The 21,384-nt window shown below is 35.1% G+C and overlaps 2 protein-coding genes across 8 annotated transcripts in view; one reads left to right on the plus strand and one right to left on the minus strand.

Annotated features, from left to right (window-relative positions):
* Shab (potassium voltage-gated channel shaker cognate b) overlaps positions 1–21,384 on the minus strand; it is a 111,764-nt gene that overhangs the window by 38,623 nt on the left and 51,757 nt on the right. For all 7 annotated transcript variants that reach the window (XM_017632907.1, XM_017632899.1, XM_017632893.1 and 4 more), the window contains 2 exons: positions 18,348–18,571; positions 17,548–18,015 (listed from right to left, as the gene is read on the minus strand). In XM_017632907.1, the coding sequence (XP_017488396.1) occupies positions 17,548–18,015; positions 18,348–18,571 (692 nt within the window). The remainder of the gene's footprint in view (positions 1–17,547; positions 18,016–18,347; positions 18,572–21,384) is intronic.
* Positions 7,452–8,850, plus strand: LOC108376718 (translation initiation factor IF-2). Its single transcript, XM_017632951.1, has 4 exons — positions 7,452–7,479; positions 7,563–7,766; positions 7,832–8,022; positions 8,083–8,850. Exons 1-4 carry the CDS (start codon positions 7,452–7,454, stop codon positions 8,848–8,850), a joined length of 1,191 nt encoding a protein of 396 aa, XP_017488440.1.

Raw genomic sequence — 21,384 nt, forward strand, 5'->3', positions numbered from 1 at the left:
GCCGATTATGTCCCTTAACAAAGCTATTGAGGTACGTGCAGTATGTGCTGTGGCTCCATCTTGTTGAAATCACAAGTTTGGATGGTTTTCCACAGCTGGTCTAATAAAATTTTCCAACATCGCCCGATATGCAGCACCGTTGACAGAGATTGAGACACCACTTTCATTAAAAAAAAAAAATATGGGCCAATTATCCTTTCGGAGGATACACGGCACCAAGCAGTACACTTAAGTGGGTGTAAGTCTCGCTGATGCACTGCTCTTGGATTTTCCGTAGTCCAAATCCTGCAGTTTTGCTTGTTGACATACCCATTTAATAGGAAATGGGCTCATTACCAAATTGTGAATAAAGTCTGAATTTTCCACCGCTTTTTCACGGAAACGAATGCCATATCGTGTAATGATTCATAATTAAGTCCCCAAGTCTTCTTCACAAACTTCTGTAAAAGAAAAAAATGAAAAAATAATAACTAAAAAAGTTATAAAGAATTCAAACCAAATAGCTCATTCGGCGCCACCCAGTACTATGTCTGTAAGTATGCCTTTAACGGGTACATATGTACATATCTACATATTAGCATGTAGTATATAAACCTGTATACTCGTATATACATAAGTACATAGTGCCCATGCATAACAGGATGTGTGTGTTTCTGTTCTTATAAGGATGTATGTATATATACATTTCTATACCCCATAGGAAAAAATATCTGAACTATGCTACAGTATATGGATTGATTTATTTACATCATAAAATAACTATAAATAAAGGAATATAATGATTTTCATCCAATAAGGTAACTCTTGCGTCAGTCCATTCAAATGGTATATGCATGCTCTCTGGCAACGGACGGAGGGGTACAGTACACGTTTTTACTAAATAAAAAACACAATTGCAGAAACTTTTTATATAACCTGATTCAGGCAGTTGCCCAAGTTTTTCAGGCTACAGGAATCCGGATCCCTTATGACGATTTTAACGCTTGACAGATTAATAAAATGAATCCTATGGGCAAACAAATTTAGGTTAGAGGTCGACCAAATATTGTTAATTGAACAAAACAACAAATTTTTTTCACATAATTGAACTTCTGATTACACTGGATCACAAATTTTAATTTTGATTTTATTCTCCAGACGCCACTATCCTAAATTGTATGTAAAATCGCTCGCTGATTCCGAGAATCGAGTTAATTTTATTTTGTATGGATGCGTTTTCGAGATATTTGCAATTTACCGTTACTCAGCTTAACAAAAAGAGTGGTTCCAATTAATCAGGTATATCTTACGAACCAATTAAGTAATCGTAATACGAGGTACGGCAAATGATAGAAAATGAAATTCTCCATAAACCGTATGTAGATTACTTTTCGATAGCCCTGATAGTTTCTGAGAAATTATTTATAGTAGTGTTATTAATTGTATCCAAACATGAAACGCCGGCGCTCCCCAAATTCCGGTTTGGAGATAAACCAGTTTCGATTTTTTAATCTTCAATGTAACTTTTTGTTCTGATCTTAAAGACGTAAGTGCAATAACTTATGGATACTAGTCAAAAGTATTTAGAACAACATCCTTTCAAGAGAAACCAATTTCTCTACAAGGTGACTAAAATATAATTTCGTAGGTACCCTGCAGGGAAACCCCGCACTAGTGATTGTAACTAGATTACCACTATTTAAAAAGAAACAAAATGTAGTACTTTTAAAAAGCTATTTTATTTTATTTTTTACAACTACATACATACATACATATCGCTAGCTAAGAGTGAAAAGTTGCTGCTAAGTCCACCTTTTCTAAAAAGATTTATTTATTTATGGATTGCTCCGCAAATCTCCCGAGCCCGTGTATTTTATACTCCATTTAACAATGCATGCCCTTATGGGAGAGTACTCCTTTTGAGCTCCTAACGGAGGAAAACGGGAGAATTATTTTGGGCTTGAGAAAAAAGCAAGTAATCTGTATTGTAAATATATGTATTCCTTAGCTCGCTTATTATTCCAAAACGTATCAATAACTAAGCGCGCAATCAATTGTATTTTTAGAAAAATTATTACTCACTTATTTCTCTAAATCCGTGCCAGGCAGCCCGTAGCCTCACGAGGTTATGTGTGTATTTTGCCTGGCACTGCTCCTTCAGTGCCGATTTTGGATTAGTAAATGAATTTTTTTACTGGGTTCTTATCTGTGCATAGATGCTTGTGTGATGTAAAGCTGTACAAAAGTATACTTAGACTTTTCCCTAAAGCTTCCGTTCTTGTTCTTGAAGTGCATCACGATTTTTTATCTTCACCGTTTCAACAACCAGTTGCATTTCGTATGGATCTTATGTGGGCCATTTGCTGTTGTTTGTAGCTGTTTTTGCACAACTTTGCATTTTACACTTGTACAAGTAGGTATGTGTAGATATACACTTGTGAGTATTTTTCATTTAGATAAGAAGATAATATACTATTTAGTAGCAAATATGAGACACACAGTGTGCTACCACTCCGCAGGGTTCGACGCCTGGTCCGAGCTATATTAAAATTGGAAACGGTTTTTTCTAAATGTGGTTTTCGAAACCAAGAAAGGCTTATAGGCCCAACAGAATGGGTACTTGTACGTCAATAACGGAAAAGTATGCGAAGGAAGTGGCATACGTACCGTAGAGATACGCCACAATGAAGGTTTTGCGTCTGCAAACATAGCCGCGTACTTGGAGTTTACACAAGTCAATTTTTCAGATACAATAGCATAACATTCACATTTTTTTTAACTAATACATTCCCACTTCTCTTGATGTTTTCATCACTGTCTCAGGCTTTTCGAAGACAGTTTATTTTCTGGATGCCTACTTTACTCAAACAATGTGTAAATTATGTGCATATTCTCATTGGTCTGGTCTTGTGTAAACGGAGTTATGCAACTGTCAGCAGTGACGGACTTACGTGCATCAAAAGTTGTGTGTTGGCCAACGTTGCCAAACTTCCTTCCTTTCATCTTTGAGCGGAAAGTACGCAAAGTACCCATTCTGACGGGGCCATTAAGGTTTGGCCACACAGAAACCTCTCTGTCGCGGCGAGAAGCGGTCCAGCGGTTGTCGCGACGCACTATGGGGCAAAGATGTTGCCGCGAAGAAGTTGAAAAAATCAATAATTTCTGGAGAGCGCACAGTGCCGCCTAACTGGGCAAAAATCGAAAAGTTCGTCGTTCTGCAATGTGAACGTGTTCGGTATTTTTGTAAAAGTAATTTATCCACTAAAGAGAATTAAATATAAATTGCCCTATAAAATAAATTATCATTATTGTTATTTATTTAGTATTATAAAATTAATTTTAAGACTAAAGGGAGAAGGGGCTGAGCACTAGCTGCTAAGGCTATCGGCTCGGTCTATAATACATACATAAGATATAGTAATAAGGTTTGAAGTAAAACAATATAAATACAAATAAGTAAATAATCAAATAGTCTTTAATTTACATTCCAAGTTCATATTCTTAATACTTTTTATAAAGCGGAATGTTTTTTCAATGTTTTCTTTATTGTTTTCTTTCAATATGCCTATGGACAATCGGTTAGAATATGCGGTAGACACTTTGCAGGTCGGACAGAAGAGCGTAAAATTTTCGTTGAACAAGTATGGATGCGAAGCAATAGTGTGTCCTAGCCTTAGACGGGAAAATATTTTTATTTTGTGTTGATTAACGTCGACAAGGTATTGGGATCGATTCCCGTCTTTGTTAATAGCGCAGTAATGATAGTGATTGTGTTGCTTCCAGTTATGTACCCTTCGTTTCATTAAATATACGTCCAAATACCGTTTTAAATCTAGTTTTTCAATGGTCGGGTCGGCTATGATTGGTGCGTGACTGGCATATTTAGCGGTCTTGTCAGCATATTTATTGCCACCAACTCCTATATGGCTAGGAATCCAGACAAGCAGCGCTTTTTCGGGTTATTTGCGAGGATTGTTCTTATTTTTTGTATTGTCAACCATTTTACAGACATCGGACTGCGAATTGCACTCAGTACAGACAGGCTATCAGTAAATATGGGTGTTTTCTTGCGGCTGGCCAGAGCTGTTTTCAGAGAGCTGTGTATGGCCACTGCTTCGGCAGTGAAGACTGAGGCGGATTCGTGAAGTCTGCTAACCGTAATTGTGTTTCCTTTTTCGTTGACCACAGCGTATGCCACATCCGCCACATTCGTATATAGAATTTGCCATCCGTCCTGTTCAAGTTTGGTTCTCTTTTCATTAAAGTGGCTTAAAAACTCTTCTGTAGGTGTGTTGTCTTTACTAAAACAGGCAAGTGAGATGTCGCTTAGCGCCCATGGAAGCACTTTCCCACAGTTTTTGGTTACTTTTGTTGGAATGTTAAGTTTCGGACATTCTGCAAGGGATAGAGCTAAAGCTGACGCTATCCTGCGCGATCTTTTTCACGAGAGCAAACGTTCGACATCAGCGTAAATTATATGCCGCCTGGAAGCCACTAAAGTCGACAAATTGTATACTAAGAACTTTAATAAGAGCATAGCCATGCGTAATCTCCTCACGGAAACAAATGTCAGAAATACACTATTTGAAATAAAATGTTGGTTTGACGGTTTTTATGTCCATATACATAGATAGTAAAGAGCTACAGGATTAAAAAAATTGGAATCATATTAAACACAAGGTGTCCCTGCGGTGTTCCAGAAATAGTATAACTTAATGGAAAGAATAAAAAATATATGTAAAACTATGTTATATCGGAAAAGAGGGGGGCGGGTGGCACCTCCAATACAAAGAGAACTTTCCATATGCATATCTCTGGAAGTGTTCACGGTAGAGTACTGGAATTTGGTGTGGAGACATACGAAATCAATCGCATGCTCTTGGAGAAAAATGGGGCTATTTGAAAAGGAGGCGTGGGTTCTAAAAACGTATCGCCTTTTAGCTATGCTTGTGAGTGAAATCATCATCCTAAATATGTGTCCGGGTTTTAAAGAAAATTTGTTGTGTGTGTTTGGGTGGATCTCTGGATGGCTTAGTTTCACAATTTAGCCCGCCAGTTGGCGCTGTAGTTGAGTTATTACTAAAAATCGCCAAGTGAGAAAAGGTGCCGTGAATGTCAGATTAAATCGACCTGTTGCACCACTGAGTATATCGAACTCTCCTGTGTTACGATTGGCCCAATGGATGTGATTTTCCAATATTGTTATGGGTTTAACCGTTTAAGGTATTTCGTCTGAAATAAGTATATGTATATTGCATTTCTGTAGAACAATGATACTCACCCATTTTGAAATTGCCATCAACTATACTATAAAGCTTCTAGGACACAATCACTATAGAACCGGATCATTGTACGTTTTGCAAATAACCGTACTATAAAATGCTGCACTATTGGAGAATTTTAAGAACTTCTTCTCGGACATAACACTTTCGTTAAGTTCTGTACACATTGAAAACGACGAGCTACCGACCACAGCTTCCAATTTGTCATCTTTATTATCTAAGCGCTTTGTCGATGGCGACATGATTTCTTTGAACGCGGCAGCGACATCATGAATTTGTATGAGTTTGACATAAAAGAAGAGGAAGAACCTTATCTGTCGCCAGAAAAATAGAAATAGATCTAATCTGGCCACAACCACAGCCGTCGCGTAGCCCGGTCGTCGCCAAAATAATTATCTACATAACAGTACGTGTTAAAATAATTTGACAGCTGTGGTTTGTAGCTCGTCGTTTTCATTGTGTTCGGGCTATTAGGTTATTGAAAGAGACAAATGACAACCAAACCATAATCTTAGCAGTTGAATGTGCCAAAGAAAATCGTAAACGTGAATAATTGGTGAAAATGTTGGACCAAAAGGTTTCAATAAAAAAATATTAATTTTGGGCGGGACGAAGTTCGCCGCGTTTGCTAGTAGGATATTATTTTAAAGGACAGTTGCTTCAAAATATTAGGAATTAAATAAGAATGTGAGAGAGAATGTAAGAGAAAAGAATAAAAGTCAATCACTAATTATTATATTAAGATACAAATACATTTATATTTTTATTCAAGGACTTATGTTATAAAAGTCCTTCATAACAATTATCAGAGAGATAAATATATTTAAGTCTTCAAAGACTTTTATATTTTGAGACTTATATTATAAAAATCCTTTGATAATAATTATCATTGAGATAAATATTTATAAGACTTCAAAGACTTTTATTTTGAGACTTTTATTTCAAATGTCTGTTCATAATAATTTTGAGTGCGAAACATTTTTTTAAGTCTTAAAGGACGGGGCCTGTTCAGGACCATTTCGGGATTAGTTGGAGACCAGCTCGGGACTTGTTGGGGACCACATAGGGTTATTTGGGGAGTGTTTAGGGCCCAGTTAGGGTTTAGTTGGGACCATTTCGGGACTATATGTATAACATAGTTCCAATCTAGTCCCCAACTGGGCCCAAACTGCTCTCCAACTAGTTTCAAACTGTTTCTGAACTGATCCTTAACCATACCCGAAATGGGCACCAACTAATCCCGAAATTGACCGGAACAAGAACCTAGCCTTAAACAATTTTTTCGCACGCATAATTATTATGAAAACACTTTTATAATAAAAGTCTCAAAATAAAAGTCTTTGAAGACTTAAAAATATTTATCTCAATGACAATTATTATGACAATACTTTTATAAGTCTCAAAATAAAAGTCTTTCTATCATGAAACGCTTTTGTTATACAAGTCTTAAAATCATAGTTATCAATGATTTAAAAAATTTTTCTCACACATAATTATTATCAAAGGACTTTTATAATACTTCCGANTCAAAAGACTTTTATAATTCTTACGAAAATTTTGATGACTTTTTTAAAACTCCCCCATGAAATAATTATTATTCTGGGTCTTCGGCTGTAACTTTTACCAAAATGTAAAATATTGTTGGTTTTCAACAAATATTTTCATTAATAACGGCCTCAAGCTCAATAAAAATTTTCAATTCAAATAAATATGTTTTAGCAATAACAAGACAATCGTAGCTTGATTATCCAGCGTGAAAGTTATCATACTTATAAACGCGCTTTTTAAAACAAGAATTTATGATTATTTTGAATAATATAGTACTAAGATGTTCATTTACAAAGTTGAATTAAAATTCACTGGAAATAGACTATAAAATCGGCCTGTTGGTGTTTGGGTAGTCGCCATTGTTAATTAGTTACACGCAACTGTATATGAATTCATTTCGTCAAACACATCTCAGTGTGTAATGTCAATAATAAATTCTAAAACAATTTTTTTTTTTTCAATTTACTGTTATTATCCATTTTCTTGAAAAATGCGAAACTTTGACTTTGAAGTTTATAAGACAAAACAGAAATCGTACTTCAAATTTGTTTATTTATTGTTTTTCTATCAAGGGCAGTTTTGAGAGTTGCATTCGGAATACGACTGAAAACAAAACAACAAAGAACCCTAAATGTTATTTCAATGCAACTGAGGAGCTGCACATGGACAGGTGAGGTTCAGCAAATAAAAGAAAACTGTCAACAATTTTGGTAACGTGTATATGCTCTTAACTTTTGTTTGGCCATCAAGCAGTACTTCTAGTAGTAATTTTGCACATTACAAGTACAACTCCAGTACCGTTTCGTAGTGACGACTATTTCTACTTGGATCCCGATATGGACGATGACGTGGAGTATATTCAGAATGTTGATTTAGCGGACGCAGACTATCGACCGAACGAATCTGAATCTGACTATGTTATGCATCCTCGATCGGCTGAAACTACAACGGAATGTGGTACGTGTACAACAAAACTATGGAGGAGTCCATTTGTATAATATTCTAACTGCTTTGATATATAGAGACCGAACCACCAAAACATAGCGAAACTCATACATCCACTCCGCACGGTCCAGTGCCAACAACATGCATAGCCATAATCCCAGGCGCAACTCCAAAGTCGCCAATTTTGGAACCGGCGACCCAGCCACCACAACCAGCTCAACCAATGCAACCAATGCAACCACCCCAGCCTGCTCCGCCACCGCAACCAGTGCCGCCTCAACCGGTTCAACCACCTACACCTCCACCATCGCCACCACCGCAATATCAGCTACCTCCATCACCCGCTCCATCTACTCCTGCCCCATTACTACCATCTACCAAAACACCTCAAACAATTTCGGCTTCTTCTACAGAAACCGAAACGACGACTTGCATACCGGAAGATGAGTCAACACCGAAGCCAACCACATTGCCATATCCCTATTTGCGCCCAGTAGAGGCGACTACTTGCATACCAATGAAAATTGGGGTAGGCGGAGTTAATGTTTCCACGTTTGAAGGCTTACTTATGCCGCCATCTTCTCTGTTTCCGGCTGCGTCATTAACAGAGCAGGAAGGCAAAACGCGCGCACTGCACTCACTTGTACAGCACTTGTATGTGGCTCAAGCGCGCGTCCAGCTGGAGGCAATCGAAATCAAGAAGGCTCAAGCCGTGGCGAATTCCGCCCAACAACAACTCGAAGAGGCAGCCAATCATGTGCGAAGTGTGACGGCAGCACTGCAAAATGCCCAGCAAGAGGTTGCTTCGGCTGCGATACGTGCACAAACGGCACAACTGCAGCTGGCCGCTCACGATCAGTTGTTGTTCGCGGCGCGGCAAGATGTCGATGCGCTATCATCCCAAATGGTTGGCCTACAGGCCGCCGAAGGTATCGCAGTGCCGACGGTGAAATTTGATATCGGCAGTCTGCTGGATAAGCTAAAACAACCATTGTCTGCAGCGGAGCGACCCACTGCTGTGCCACCCGTGATGGCGATGCAAGAGGCGGCACCCGCGGAACCATCACCGCTGTATGTTGACTATGATTATGATTAAGTTTGAAATATGCCGCTTAGTTCCACTATCTATCTATTTAATATACCAATTTTGTGTTTAAACATGTACATATCAATTGCTGAGTGGAAGATCGACCAATCTCGGCAGCCAGTTCGAAAACGCCCTATCTCAAAAAACTATTCAAAAACGCCCCATTTCAGAATTTGGTTTAAGAACGCCCTAGTTCAAAATTCGTTTCAAAGGCGTCCTATGTCAGCTGCCGATTAAAAAAGTGAGATAGGGCATTTTTGAATCGTATTCTGAAATAGGGCGTTCTTCAACCAACCTCTGAGATAGAGTGTTTTTAAATAAAATTCTGAAATACGGCATTCTTGAAAAGTTTTTTGAGATAGGGCGTTTTCGAACTGCCTGCCAAAATATGTAGGTCAATATTCCACTCAGCAGTCGATATGTAAGTACATACGTATATTTTTGTAAACTGTTTTTCTGAAATGATCTGTACTGTTATGTGTGCTTCACTTCATAAAGGAAGAGTGTTCTTTGTATTTTAGATTATTTTGTTTTTATGTGTAACTTCTTTAATAACCCAAATAAATATGTATAATGAAATAAAAAAATACCTCGCGCGTGGATGTTCTATACTCATTCTGCGAAAGGTGACTTCAATAAGCGCAAGTATTCACATTACAAATTTCGCTACCCTTATGTTAAGTTTTAATTATGTCATATGGAATTTTTTAAGTATTAGACTAACAACCTGCGCTTAAATAATTTTGACATCTCTGTTAATTTAGTTTTTATTGGTGCCTTAAAGTTTTGATAGGTTCTGGTTAAAATAAGCTATAAGCCTCTGTATATATCTGTGCCGTTCAACTAAAGTAGCCTAGGTGGCTTTAGAAAGTTTGACTTTGAATGAAAAAAAAGTTTCCCTTGAATGTTTATATATTTTTATTAAGCTTCTTTTAAAAGGGCACCTTTAACTACATCTTTGGCTAGTTAAACGTTAAAATCTGGTTAGGGAACCCCATGAAATTGTGATTTAACGAGAAAGGCGCCTATCTCTACTTAGGCTACTTTAGTTGAACGGCACAGATACATATGTATGTACATAAGGGTAGTCCAAAAATGTAAAGTCGGAATTTTAATGCTCTCACCCCCTAGGATTTTTCTATATCGAAAAAATATACATACCACCATTTTTTTATTTTGACATCAAAAAAAGCCTCAAAGTTTTCCATGCATTTTATAAGGGATAAACTTGTGATCAATATTTTTCGATCGGAAAACTTTGGTTCTTTTAAGGAGACTTCCAGTAAGTATATACAATTGTTTATTTAACCATTTTTTAATACTAAAGATTTTTTACTGGTCCCCCCTAAAATTTTCTGGTGTTTTTGGAGGACGTGTAAATACAATTACTATGAAAAAATCGTTAAACAAATTATAGAGTATATTGATTTTCAAGAATTCTGTAACATTTCTAAGAAAAGTTATTTTTTCCAATATAAATTTCATGCGGAAACTTGAGCGACCTCTAAGTAATTCTTGGTTTCAAAATAAAAAATTGGGGTACAGTTTTTCGGTATATACGGGGTATCCTACGGGGTGACAGCATACAAATTCCGACTTTCCTTTTACAAATGCATTTTTGGACCACCCTAATGTACACACACATACATATATGTTACCACAAAGAACAAAAATCTCGAGCTACCGAGATAGTGGTAAAAAAAAATTTGAAATTTTAAAAAATATGTAAGTAATCCCAGTTTTGAATATCTACTTTTACGGCGAAGTTATTGTATGGAATGACATTACACAATCTGAACACGTAGGTATTATACCATGTTCTGACCGACATCGAAAACATGTTTTCGTTGCTAAAACTGCTTTTCGACCTAAAACTTGTGTGTCTCGTCTTGATTCAAGTTTCATTCATGATTCAAGTTATACTGAATAACGCATAGTTTTTCATTTATACATTCTCTCTTGATCACCGTACCATATTTATTGTGTGTGAAATATTAGAAAATATAATATCAAAGTCTGCATATGTATGTATGTATATAAGACACGAACATATACCATGATCGCCTACCTGGTACTGTGATCAAGAAATTATTTAAATGATCAATAAAAATTTATTCGTTATTTGAAATTACTTGAATGAAGAATAAAAATTTATTCGTCATTCTAAATTACTTGAATGATGAATAAAAATTGACTCATCATTCGAAAGTGCTTGAATGAAGAATAAAAATTTATTCGTCATTCTAAATTGGGAAAATTATGAATAAAATTTTATTTTTTGTTTGAATAAAAATTCATTCCAAAACGCCCATCCCTGGCATGTACATAAGATATCAAAGGTAATCGTTTTCGCAAAAAGCTGTTTCAACTACTATGATAAAAGCTAATAATAATTAAAAAAATTAAATATGCCATAAGCTTTAAAAATATATGTATGTATATTTGACATTTTTTTCTGAAACTCCCATATTAGCTGTAAATGCAAATTTTAGATTCACGCTGAGAAGAAGAAAAAGGTAAAATAAAATTGCACGAGTTTTCATTCGCATTGGCTTTTGCAAAATGTACGAGCATTTGGTAAAGAAATGTTGCAGCCTCTAATTTGCAAGACAATAATCCAAAACCTTTTCATTCGTTAAAAATGTTATGAATCAATAAAAAGAAGTTCGCAAAAAATAAGTGAATGTTTGATTATTTTTTGTACCTCCTTACTCTTTCCCCGTAAGGTCTGGTTTGGGTTAAGAAATGTTTGTTATGTTATAGTTGTTGCAGTAGTTGAAATTGTTGTTGTAGTTGTAAACTTGGTAAAAAGTTTGTAGAGCAGTGTACGTTTTTTTGTGTGTAGTGAAATAAATAGGCGTACCAAACGTCTACAAGATTTTTTAATGATGTATGTATGTGATAAATTTTTTTTTAGATAATTTCTATTAAAAATTTTAAACATATGTGAAATGAAACTTTTACCAAAAACATCTAAAATATTGAAATATGTATGATGAAATAGTACAAAAAAAATAACCAAGTATGTACATATTTACGTACTTTAAGAAAACGACGTGGAATGCCAATCAAAAAAGATTAGAAATTCACACACCACCAGCCAGCAAAGTATTCAGGTTGGAAAATAAAAATATTTTCGGGTAAAATCCCACTGCATAAGATGCTTGTGAAACGGATTTTCCGTTTGAGGTTGTCTGATTTTTTCTAAAAATTTTCAAACTTAATTTTCTTTTTGAACAGGCTTTCGTTCTGTACTTTGCAGACGCGTTTTAATAATTGGAAAAACAAAAAAAAGCTTTGATTTTTTATTTTAATCGGAAATCAAGTCTGCATCCAATCCTGGCCTGAATCTAGCAAATTTAAGTACTCGTTTCTGCACATTTTCATAGCAGCAGTTTGATTTATGTTTTCAAATATTCAGTTTACATAAATTGCTTACTAATAATATTTATAACTGTTATAATGTAAAAAATGATTGTACATAAAAATTGTAAAAAATAAATTTTTCGGGATTCCAAAAGTTTTCTTTTGTTGGCTGGTTGTTGTCACAAAAACTAAAATTGTCTGTATACAGTGAAAGAGGAAAAAAATTATATAGTTTGTATCTGCACTAAAAAATACTTGTTGTCCTGAACACGATATAGTTCTTTACCCTTCTGAACTGAAGGTTCTAACTCCATTTAAGGTTAAGACATTGAAGTTTTTTTTTTAGTTATTCATCGCACGATATTTTGCTAGAAAATGTTTCACTTAATATTTGCATGTGGGAGGATTTCCTGTTGGAAGAGGCCACAGAACCCAGCGTTGAGCAGAATTTAACTTCAATTATGGAAACAAATTTTAGAAATTGGGTACAGAAAATATTTCTTCAACTCAATGCTAATGATCAAATATTGATGTTGAAATAAAAATAATTTTATAATTTTTCTTACAGAACTTTATCCAAAATTTAGAAAATCAAATCAAATCAAGTAAAAATTTTTACGAGCATTTCGGGTATGCTATTTATTAGCCCATTTAATGTAGTTCAAGTTTAAATATATAGCTCAAAATTCTGGTTGATTGTTAGCAATTTTTTTTCATACGTTGTTGCGCATTTTTTTTTTAAATAAAAAGCATGCGTTACAAGAAAAAAAACCGTCAGCAGAAAAAAAAACTAAAAAATCACCAAGTATTTTGGGTCGCATCAAACTGGGCTATGAAAAAGTATTCCCTTTTCTTAAAAAGTTTTGAATTCTAATGAAAATTTGATGGAGTTTTATACATTTTTTACAAAGCTTGAAATTTGCTAAAAAATGCTCTAGTTGAAACTAAAATAATTAAATATTTTTTTTTTACTAATTTACTAAATTCCACCTCATTTTTTAAAGTGTTACTAAGGTTTGCATGGCCACAAGCCTCCTGAAAATATGTTTTACAAAGAAATCGATAAGAAATCACCTATTCTGCTTTTCTCTATGTGCCTACATTAAAAGATAAAAGTAAACAAAACAAAAACTGCACAAAACTGGCATCAAACTCAGGGGGTCTATTCTGTGTTGCGATTCGAAACTCAATAATACATATTCATAGTGCCGAGTATTCGAATCCGAACGATTTGCTTTTCGATTCGCAATACAGAGTAGATCCCTGGGACTTACTAGGTTATGGTAGCGCACAGCTTATCTATTCGGCTACATAGGTCACCATACCGGAACTATTTCACACTTACGGCAGCATTACGTAGTGAAGTGTCGTTCATTTTGGCGAATAAGTTTTTTTTTATTAAATAATATTATTTATAAAACTGATATAATAACGTAAACTGAACTTAAAATTAAGTAACCGTAACACTTGCAAGGAGTTGATCCATCTTCAACCGAGGTAACGACTTGACTTGGGTCAAAAATTTAAGAAACGGGATTTTGCAAAAGTCGTCCTTAATTCAATCAACCATCAACGTTTCCGAAAGATTTTTCAATAGCATCTTACTCTTCGGGTTATATTGAGCTAGTTCCTGTTTCACTTCCTGCCACAAAAGTTCAAATGGGCTTAAGGCAGGGGTATTTCCAAAACGATTAACTCCTTCCATTCCACGACATATTTTGTATTTGTGAGCAGAAAGTTATTGCATTTTCATTTTCCACCACACATATAAAGACAGATAAACTCTGGCACTTTAAGCTTTTTATACGTATCGATAAGAAAAACTTGTATGTGAACATCATCAGATTTTTTAGAATTCTTCTGAGTAGCAAGTTTTAAATTTTAGTATAATTTAAAAAATTGTTTACGATACGAAAATACTTTTATCATTAAAAATCTACGGTTACTGTTTAACAACAAATTATATTCAATACAACACCTTTATAGTAGCAGAAGTTGCATATTTTTACTACTATGAGTACAACTACTAGGGAACGTGATTTCAAATGAAATGAATGAGAAAACGACTATGGAACAAAGTATTGCAATACACATTCATATTTATGCAAAGGCGATATACTACTTTTAATACATATTTATGTACACTGGCGATCAAAACCGAGTGCATGTGCGACATTTGATTATTTACAGTAGCATACCTTTTTTATAATAAGCGGATTGCTTTGAAATTTTTAGAAATTGGTCCTTATTATCCAAGGAACAAAGTCTAGTATACAGAAAAGCCAAGCTTAAACAAGAAACTAGCGATTCACAGCAAAAACGTATGGCAGCTCTATTCTAAGAAAAAATCCTAAGGAAATTCTTGTAATATTAAAATAACGTTAGAGTATTTTACTTCATTATATTGCTGCTAGCTTTCACAGGCAGCTTCAAAATGTGAATAATAAAATAGTGTAATATCGACACACATCAATTAATTTTTCTGAGTTTGCAACCAATATAAAATAGTGCATCAATTAAATGACATTTCTAAGTAAACATCGTACATATTATTTTTTTGTGAATTAACAGATAAGAATCAATAAAAAGTTTACTGTATTTAAAATATGAATACATATTTTGAAAAAGAAACGCACAATTAAAGTTTAGATTTGATCGATTGGATTATAAAAACTTCTGATTCGTTTTTCTCAAAACTATACTTTTCATGTTACACTACTTCATTATTCCAGCGACGATTTGTTCTTGAATGAATTTATATTCAGGTAGTTTTTTTTAAGGAATCAGTGTAGGCATCGGCATCGCCTCAAAAATTGGGAATCGGTCGATCTCTAATGATATTTCTTCCATCCTAATATGTTGAACGAAAATAGTCAGTGACATATGCAGCAATGCGCTTATTGCTAATGGTTTTTAATTAATCAAAATTATTGACTGTCAATTTGAGATATAGAAAATTTCGTTATTCTAATCAGCATAACTTTCCAATTAATCATTTATGCGTTAGGGAATTATTTCAGGGCACACCTAAAAATGTTGCCACAATGACTGGGCGAATACACAATTTTCTCTCTTAAAACATTTATTTATCGTGGCATTGGTGATTGACTTGTTTACATTTTTAATTCGTTCCTTTCATTTGACATTCAACAGGTTAACAAACGAGCATCCTAATTAAAATGCAATTAAAAATTGCAAAATTTCAATGGCAACTGACATGAAGCCGAGTTCGCGTGACAACTAATCACGTGATTATCACGCGAACGAATAAAGGATTTAAGTGAAGCATAACTTTACTCCAGACAGGGCCGTAAACACATACAGTACCCATCGACACATACATACATACATACATACTCGTGCATGTGCATGTACTATATGTGTTAATGGCGTGCACTTGTTGTCTTTACTAAACTAGTAGGGGTATTCCTCAAATCTTGCAAAGCCATTGCACGTAGCACGGATTGCATGGATTTCCTATCGCTGCAAATATGGTTGTTTTGTTGTTGGAATTGTTACATATTTCTCTTATTCCTCTCATCTCGCTCACTTTATTTTTTTTGCTGTCTCTTGTTATTGTTTTTGATACATAATTTCGCTGCTTGCTACCCATGCAAGCTACCACTTTGCTATGGGGTGCTCTCGTACTCTTCGAAATTTGGAATAGTATTTTTGCATTTCGTGCAATCCGTGCATCGTGCAAGACTTCGAGAATACCCCTAGTATTTTTTATTGCAACATTATGTTGCATGCAAAAACTACTTTTAAAAATTACAATGCAACAATCGCTAAATGCTCTATACCACTGTATACAGACCATTTTGTTGTAGATGAGCTTAAAATTAAAATTGAAAAAAATAAATAAATAAAAAATATGTACTATAAGCTAAACGAGTGAATTTGCTAATGTACATAAATATATATGTAAATAATAACTATAAATTACTTTACTTTATGAAGCTGCTGTATTTATACGATAATTACTTTATTACGTTTTAACATAAAGCAATACAAAAAACACGGTGATTGGGTGAGTGAAACAGATTAGTTAATTCAACATTAAACGGATACAATTACGATTATGAAATGCCGATAGAGGAGTGGGCGGATGTGAAAAACTTATATGTGGCTACACATTTGGCTTGTTGGTATATATGTATGTGTATGTGTATATATATGTACGTAGGTACGTGTATTATAATGATTAAAATTCGACAAGTATCATTTTTTGTAATGCTAAAACTTTAAGTTTGCACCAGAATAGCACCCGAGAATGAATGAATTGTATGAAAAATGCGACAATAGTTTAGAAGAAATGGATTAATTTTTTTTTATCTTCAAAGAATTCGTATTTTCATATTATCAGCTTAGGTTAGGTTGTTTATATTTATGCCTAGTGCTTAGGCTTAGAAAGAGGCTTGTGCGCCAGGATATATGTTCGACTGTCTCTAAATTTTTCTGCTGGGTATATTTGAATGTTGAGCTCGCGCCTTTATTCGTGTCTAGTGACGATATGCAGTCGGCACAATAGTATCATTCTGCAGTGGTGGGGAACGAGTATTCGACTCTGATTAGGTGCGCGATTTGTAGAGGACGTAACTAGTATTTTAGTTCGGAATATAGAAGCTTGATTTAAACATTTATAATAGTGCGGGCTAACATTTATGGCATAGACCTATTGCTAGACTATTTTAGGTCTTAATATGATGGCTGTTTTGTTAGCTTTATAATTAGAAATGGTTTATCATTCACGAAATACTTTCAATATAAAGACAAATCTTTTGAACGAAAACCACTTCTAATAAGTACCAAGAGAGAAGACATTACTCCATCTCTTCTGAAATTCGGTCTTAAAAGGAATTCTTCAAGCGTGCAGTTGGTGTTTACAACTACCTCGAACTCTTACACAAATTGACAATTCATACATATGAGTTTCGTGTATGGAAGTGGAAGTGCCTGGGCTTTACAAACTTTTTCAAATGCATTTCAATATGTAAAGGCTAATTTCTAAACTACATAAGAAAGATAAGGCTACTTTTTGATGTACTACAACCTAATTTAATATTAATAGGATGAAATGTACAAGTAAACTCCACCCCGAGCCGATCATCTTCAGCCCATTCTCGAGTGCTATTTGGGTGCTTACTTTTCGTTGGTGGTTAATGTTCGGCTATGCGAGATTAGCGCATTGAGATTAAGGTCTTAGCCGCAATAAGTGTGTGTGTTTGCACGTGTACATATGTATGTATGTGTGTGAAGTGCTGCATAACTGCTTGTGTTATAAATATGTAGCATGTATGTATGTCTGTATGTGTTCAATACAAATTCAATTGCACTTACCCCAGGTGCTATCATCATTTGCAATGGCCGTGGACCGGATGGCACCAGCGACACGCTATCACCTGCCTGTGAGGAGTTGGCAGCAGTATCGTCCATTGCTGCGGCTGCTGCCGCCGCCGCGGTGTTGGAGCCCGAGCCAACCGCATTACCGGCTCCGCTTGGCACACTCGCACCGCCATTAGCCGTGATTATCGGCAAGGTGTTAGCGGCGGCTGTTGTTGTAACCGCTGCTGATGCTGCTGTGCTCAGTAAGGGTGCAACGGATGTGGTGAGGAGGGTATCCGCCTGCTGCTGCGCCAATTGCTCCAGCTTCTCACGCTGTTCGCGTAGCAATTGCTGCTGCAGCTGGCGTTGTTGTTGTTCGCGCTTGTAGCTCTCCATGGCCGTCATGGACGTTAGGTGGGCATTCGGAGTATCGACATAACTATATGGAGGAACTGATTCCTGGTCAGGTACAGATGGACGAAACTATGCGTTAGAGATGGCATGGCATGGAATTCCATAAAGAATATAAAAAAGAACATTATTAAGGTGGGAAATACAGGTAGTTGTCGCATGGCAATGCATTTAATGGTAAGATAGCTGAATAATCACAAACAGTACTGTTATAAACAGTACAGATGTTTTTGAAGCAAATGTTAGTTAGTCCATGTAAAAGATACGAAGAAGTTAGTTGAATACATACATAAGTAGTTTACTCACACAACATAGGTGGCTGGGCATACATACATACATACATACGCACGTACACATACATTTGTAATCGGGGGTTAATTGAGAGTCCCGAATGTCAAACTTACGTGATGCGTCATATTCGAATTCCTCAGATTGGCCATATGATCGAAGTTCCGGTAGCAGCCGGCGCCGGTGGTGGCCGGATTGCGGCCGCCGCCGCTGGTTGACTCGCCGTCGTCGGTGCTATTCCCATCGGTCTGTGAGAGATTGTGCCCTGTGGAGGACCGTCGTAGCGCGTGGGTTAAACGATGCCAATTTTTTATTGATCTATTGCGACTTTCGCGCTTTTCTAATTTGCATATATTTTTTGATTTTTTTGTTTTTTTTTTTGTTTTAAATTATGATGAATCGCATGATCGCGTATGTGAGTGTGGGAGTGGTGGTGGTGGTGGGGCGTGTGTAAGCGTTCGATTAAATCGATTGGGTTTTTTGTATCGTGCACGAGTGTGACGGTCGGGCATGGGGCCCAGCGGTGGCAGCGGTTATGCGATATTTTTTTTTTTTTCATTTTTGTTTCGAGTGCAATTATTCAAGCGCGAATGAATTTGTATGGCATGAATGTTTTGAATTAACAAACAGATGCATTTGTATAGATTGTTTGTTGTTTGATGATATCGATGGTGGTTGATGATTCAATGCGTTTTGGTTGATTGATTGATTTGTTTGTAATGAAGGACCGCATCAGCAATTAAGTATGTATATATATGAGATTGTTGTCGTTTGCAATACGCAATCATCCATGAAAGCCATTCAGAAAATCCAAGTTTGCGTTATTTTAAAATTGGTTGTTTGTTTTAAGTTTGTATGAATTTAGATACAGGGTTTTCGTCATTTTGCGTTGCGTTACAGCCATCAGATTTAAGCAAACAATTCGAATATAAATTTTAATTTGCACATTCATGAATTTTATTTTCGCAGAAATTTGTATTTATTTTTTTTTCAGTTCAGTGGAGCGGAAATGAAAAGAAAGGATTTGAAAGAATTGATCCAGTTAATCTTCTATGTTTAAACGTTTTTTGTCTCTTAGGCAGAGACAGTGCAACAACTTACAACAACATTGAGCGTTGATTAGACGACATAAAATAATTTTTGTTACTTTTGTAGATGTACAACGATAGTAGGGACAAAAATATCCAATAGACACAAATATTTATACGTAGATACATACATATTTACTCTTTGTGTATTTAGTATCTATTTAAACAAATATTGCAATCGAGGTATGGTATAAGTATTTATAGCCGCATTAGGTGTTAGTAAAAAATGCACTAAAAATGTCTAAATGATTATATAAAGTTGTTCACAACTTAGCTTAGAACATTGATTATTCATATCAAGTACTAACATATAAAAATTAGCTAAGTACTAAGGGGTTATCGGAAATTTAGTTATGTACTATATCCAATAATACTAAATATTTTACTCAGGATTAACACAGTATTTTTCTTCTTAAAGGCAATGCCTACACTACTTTATGATTTAGTACGGTTACTGGTATATTACAAACTATTGGAACTATAATGCTTTATGCACTGATACATACGTACATTTGACTTATTAGAAAGGTTCTTATGTGAGTAGGAGAATATTGCTTGAATTAAAAAAAAAATGCTGAAAGCAAACAAATTTTGTTTCACCAATAGGCAAGCCCTTCTAGCACCTTTTAGGTGTAGCCTCAATTCCTTAACGGATAAATAATAGCTACCTTGATCGTAGAGTTATGTTGATTACAATAATGAAATCTCTCAACTTTCAGGAAAAATTTTACATTAATTAAAATCATTGATTTTAGCGCCTCTCTGCTAACAGCGGCGGGCGACAGTCAATTTTACACACAAAAAATCAATTAGGGGATTCACAAGACGTGTTAACCGTCGTAAAATCTTAAGCTTAACATTTTTTTAATGTAAAATAACAGTTAAAATGGTTTTAGGGGGGCTAATTATATATTTTTATCGAATTAAAAACATTTCGGTGTAGTTATAAATCCTCTAAAAGCATTTTAACGGTAATTTTATATATAAAAAAAAATAGGCTTAAAATTTTACGACGTTAACACGTCTTGTGAATCCCCTAAATATATTCGCGAAACCATGGACGAAATATATATTGAAACTTCGTTTTGCTTTCTGACGTCAGGATTTTTTAAATGGACTTTTAAATTTGAAAAAATATGAATTCTTCAAAGAATTGTTTACAACATTCAGTGAAATGTACTTAGAAAAACAATATAAAACTAAATGGAAATTTCTGTAGACTTAAAGCAAATTAAATTTTTTGGTGCAGAAGGATGAGAAGGTATTGAAAATGTCATTTCAAAATTTTATACTTATATGCTAGCTAAGCTAATTTTATCTTATATGCTAGGGACTAATACATACTTGACCTCATCGTCGAATTTGATCCTTCTAGCTTTATAAGTTAAAAAAAATAAATATGTTTTAAAGGGCATTTTAGGTGCCTATACGTCCTTGTGAACCAAACAATTCCATTTTTGGAAGTAATCATATCGTTGAAACTACAATTTCTTTTTAAAAAATCATAGAGGAAAACTAAAAACGCAGTTTTACTATATTTCGCCCATAGCTTCGTGAGAATATTGATATTGTTGTTGTAACAGCATACAAATTCCTCAAAGAGCTTTTGGGAAGTGTTGCTGTAGTGACAGTCCTTGGATACAGATATAAACCTGAATCGTTTCGGTTGCGTAGATTCGGCTGTCGTGGTTTCGAAATTTTTTTGTTTTTGTTGCACGGTGTAATATCACTAAAGATTCTCGCCCATCGGATCGAGATGGAAGAAATATATTTTTTAGAGCGAGAAATTTCTACCGAATTGCGGTGTGACTAATCGCCTTCGCAGGTGTTATTTTTTAACCAACTTCCAAAAAAGGAGTAGGCTATCAGTTCGTCGGAATATATATATTTTTGTTGAATGTACATATCAGGGATGGGCGAAATCAAGAAAATGAATAATTGAATAAAAAAAAAATAAGAATAAATTTTCATTCATCATTTCAAAAATTTTGAATGACGAATAAATTTTTATTCTTTATTCAAACATTTTCGAATGATGAATAAATTTTTATTCTTTATTCAAACA

This window comes from Rhagoletis zephyria, unplaced genomic scaffold (assembly GCF_001687245.7).
Source record: "Rhagoletis zephyria isolate East Lansing unplaced genomic scaffold, Rhagoletis_zephyria_1.1 Rzeph_scaffold_00101, whole genome shotgun sequence".
Lineage (NCBI taxonomy): Eukaryota > Metazoa > Arthropoda > Insecta > Diptera > Tephritidae > Rhagoletis > Rhagoletis zephyria.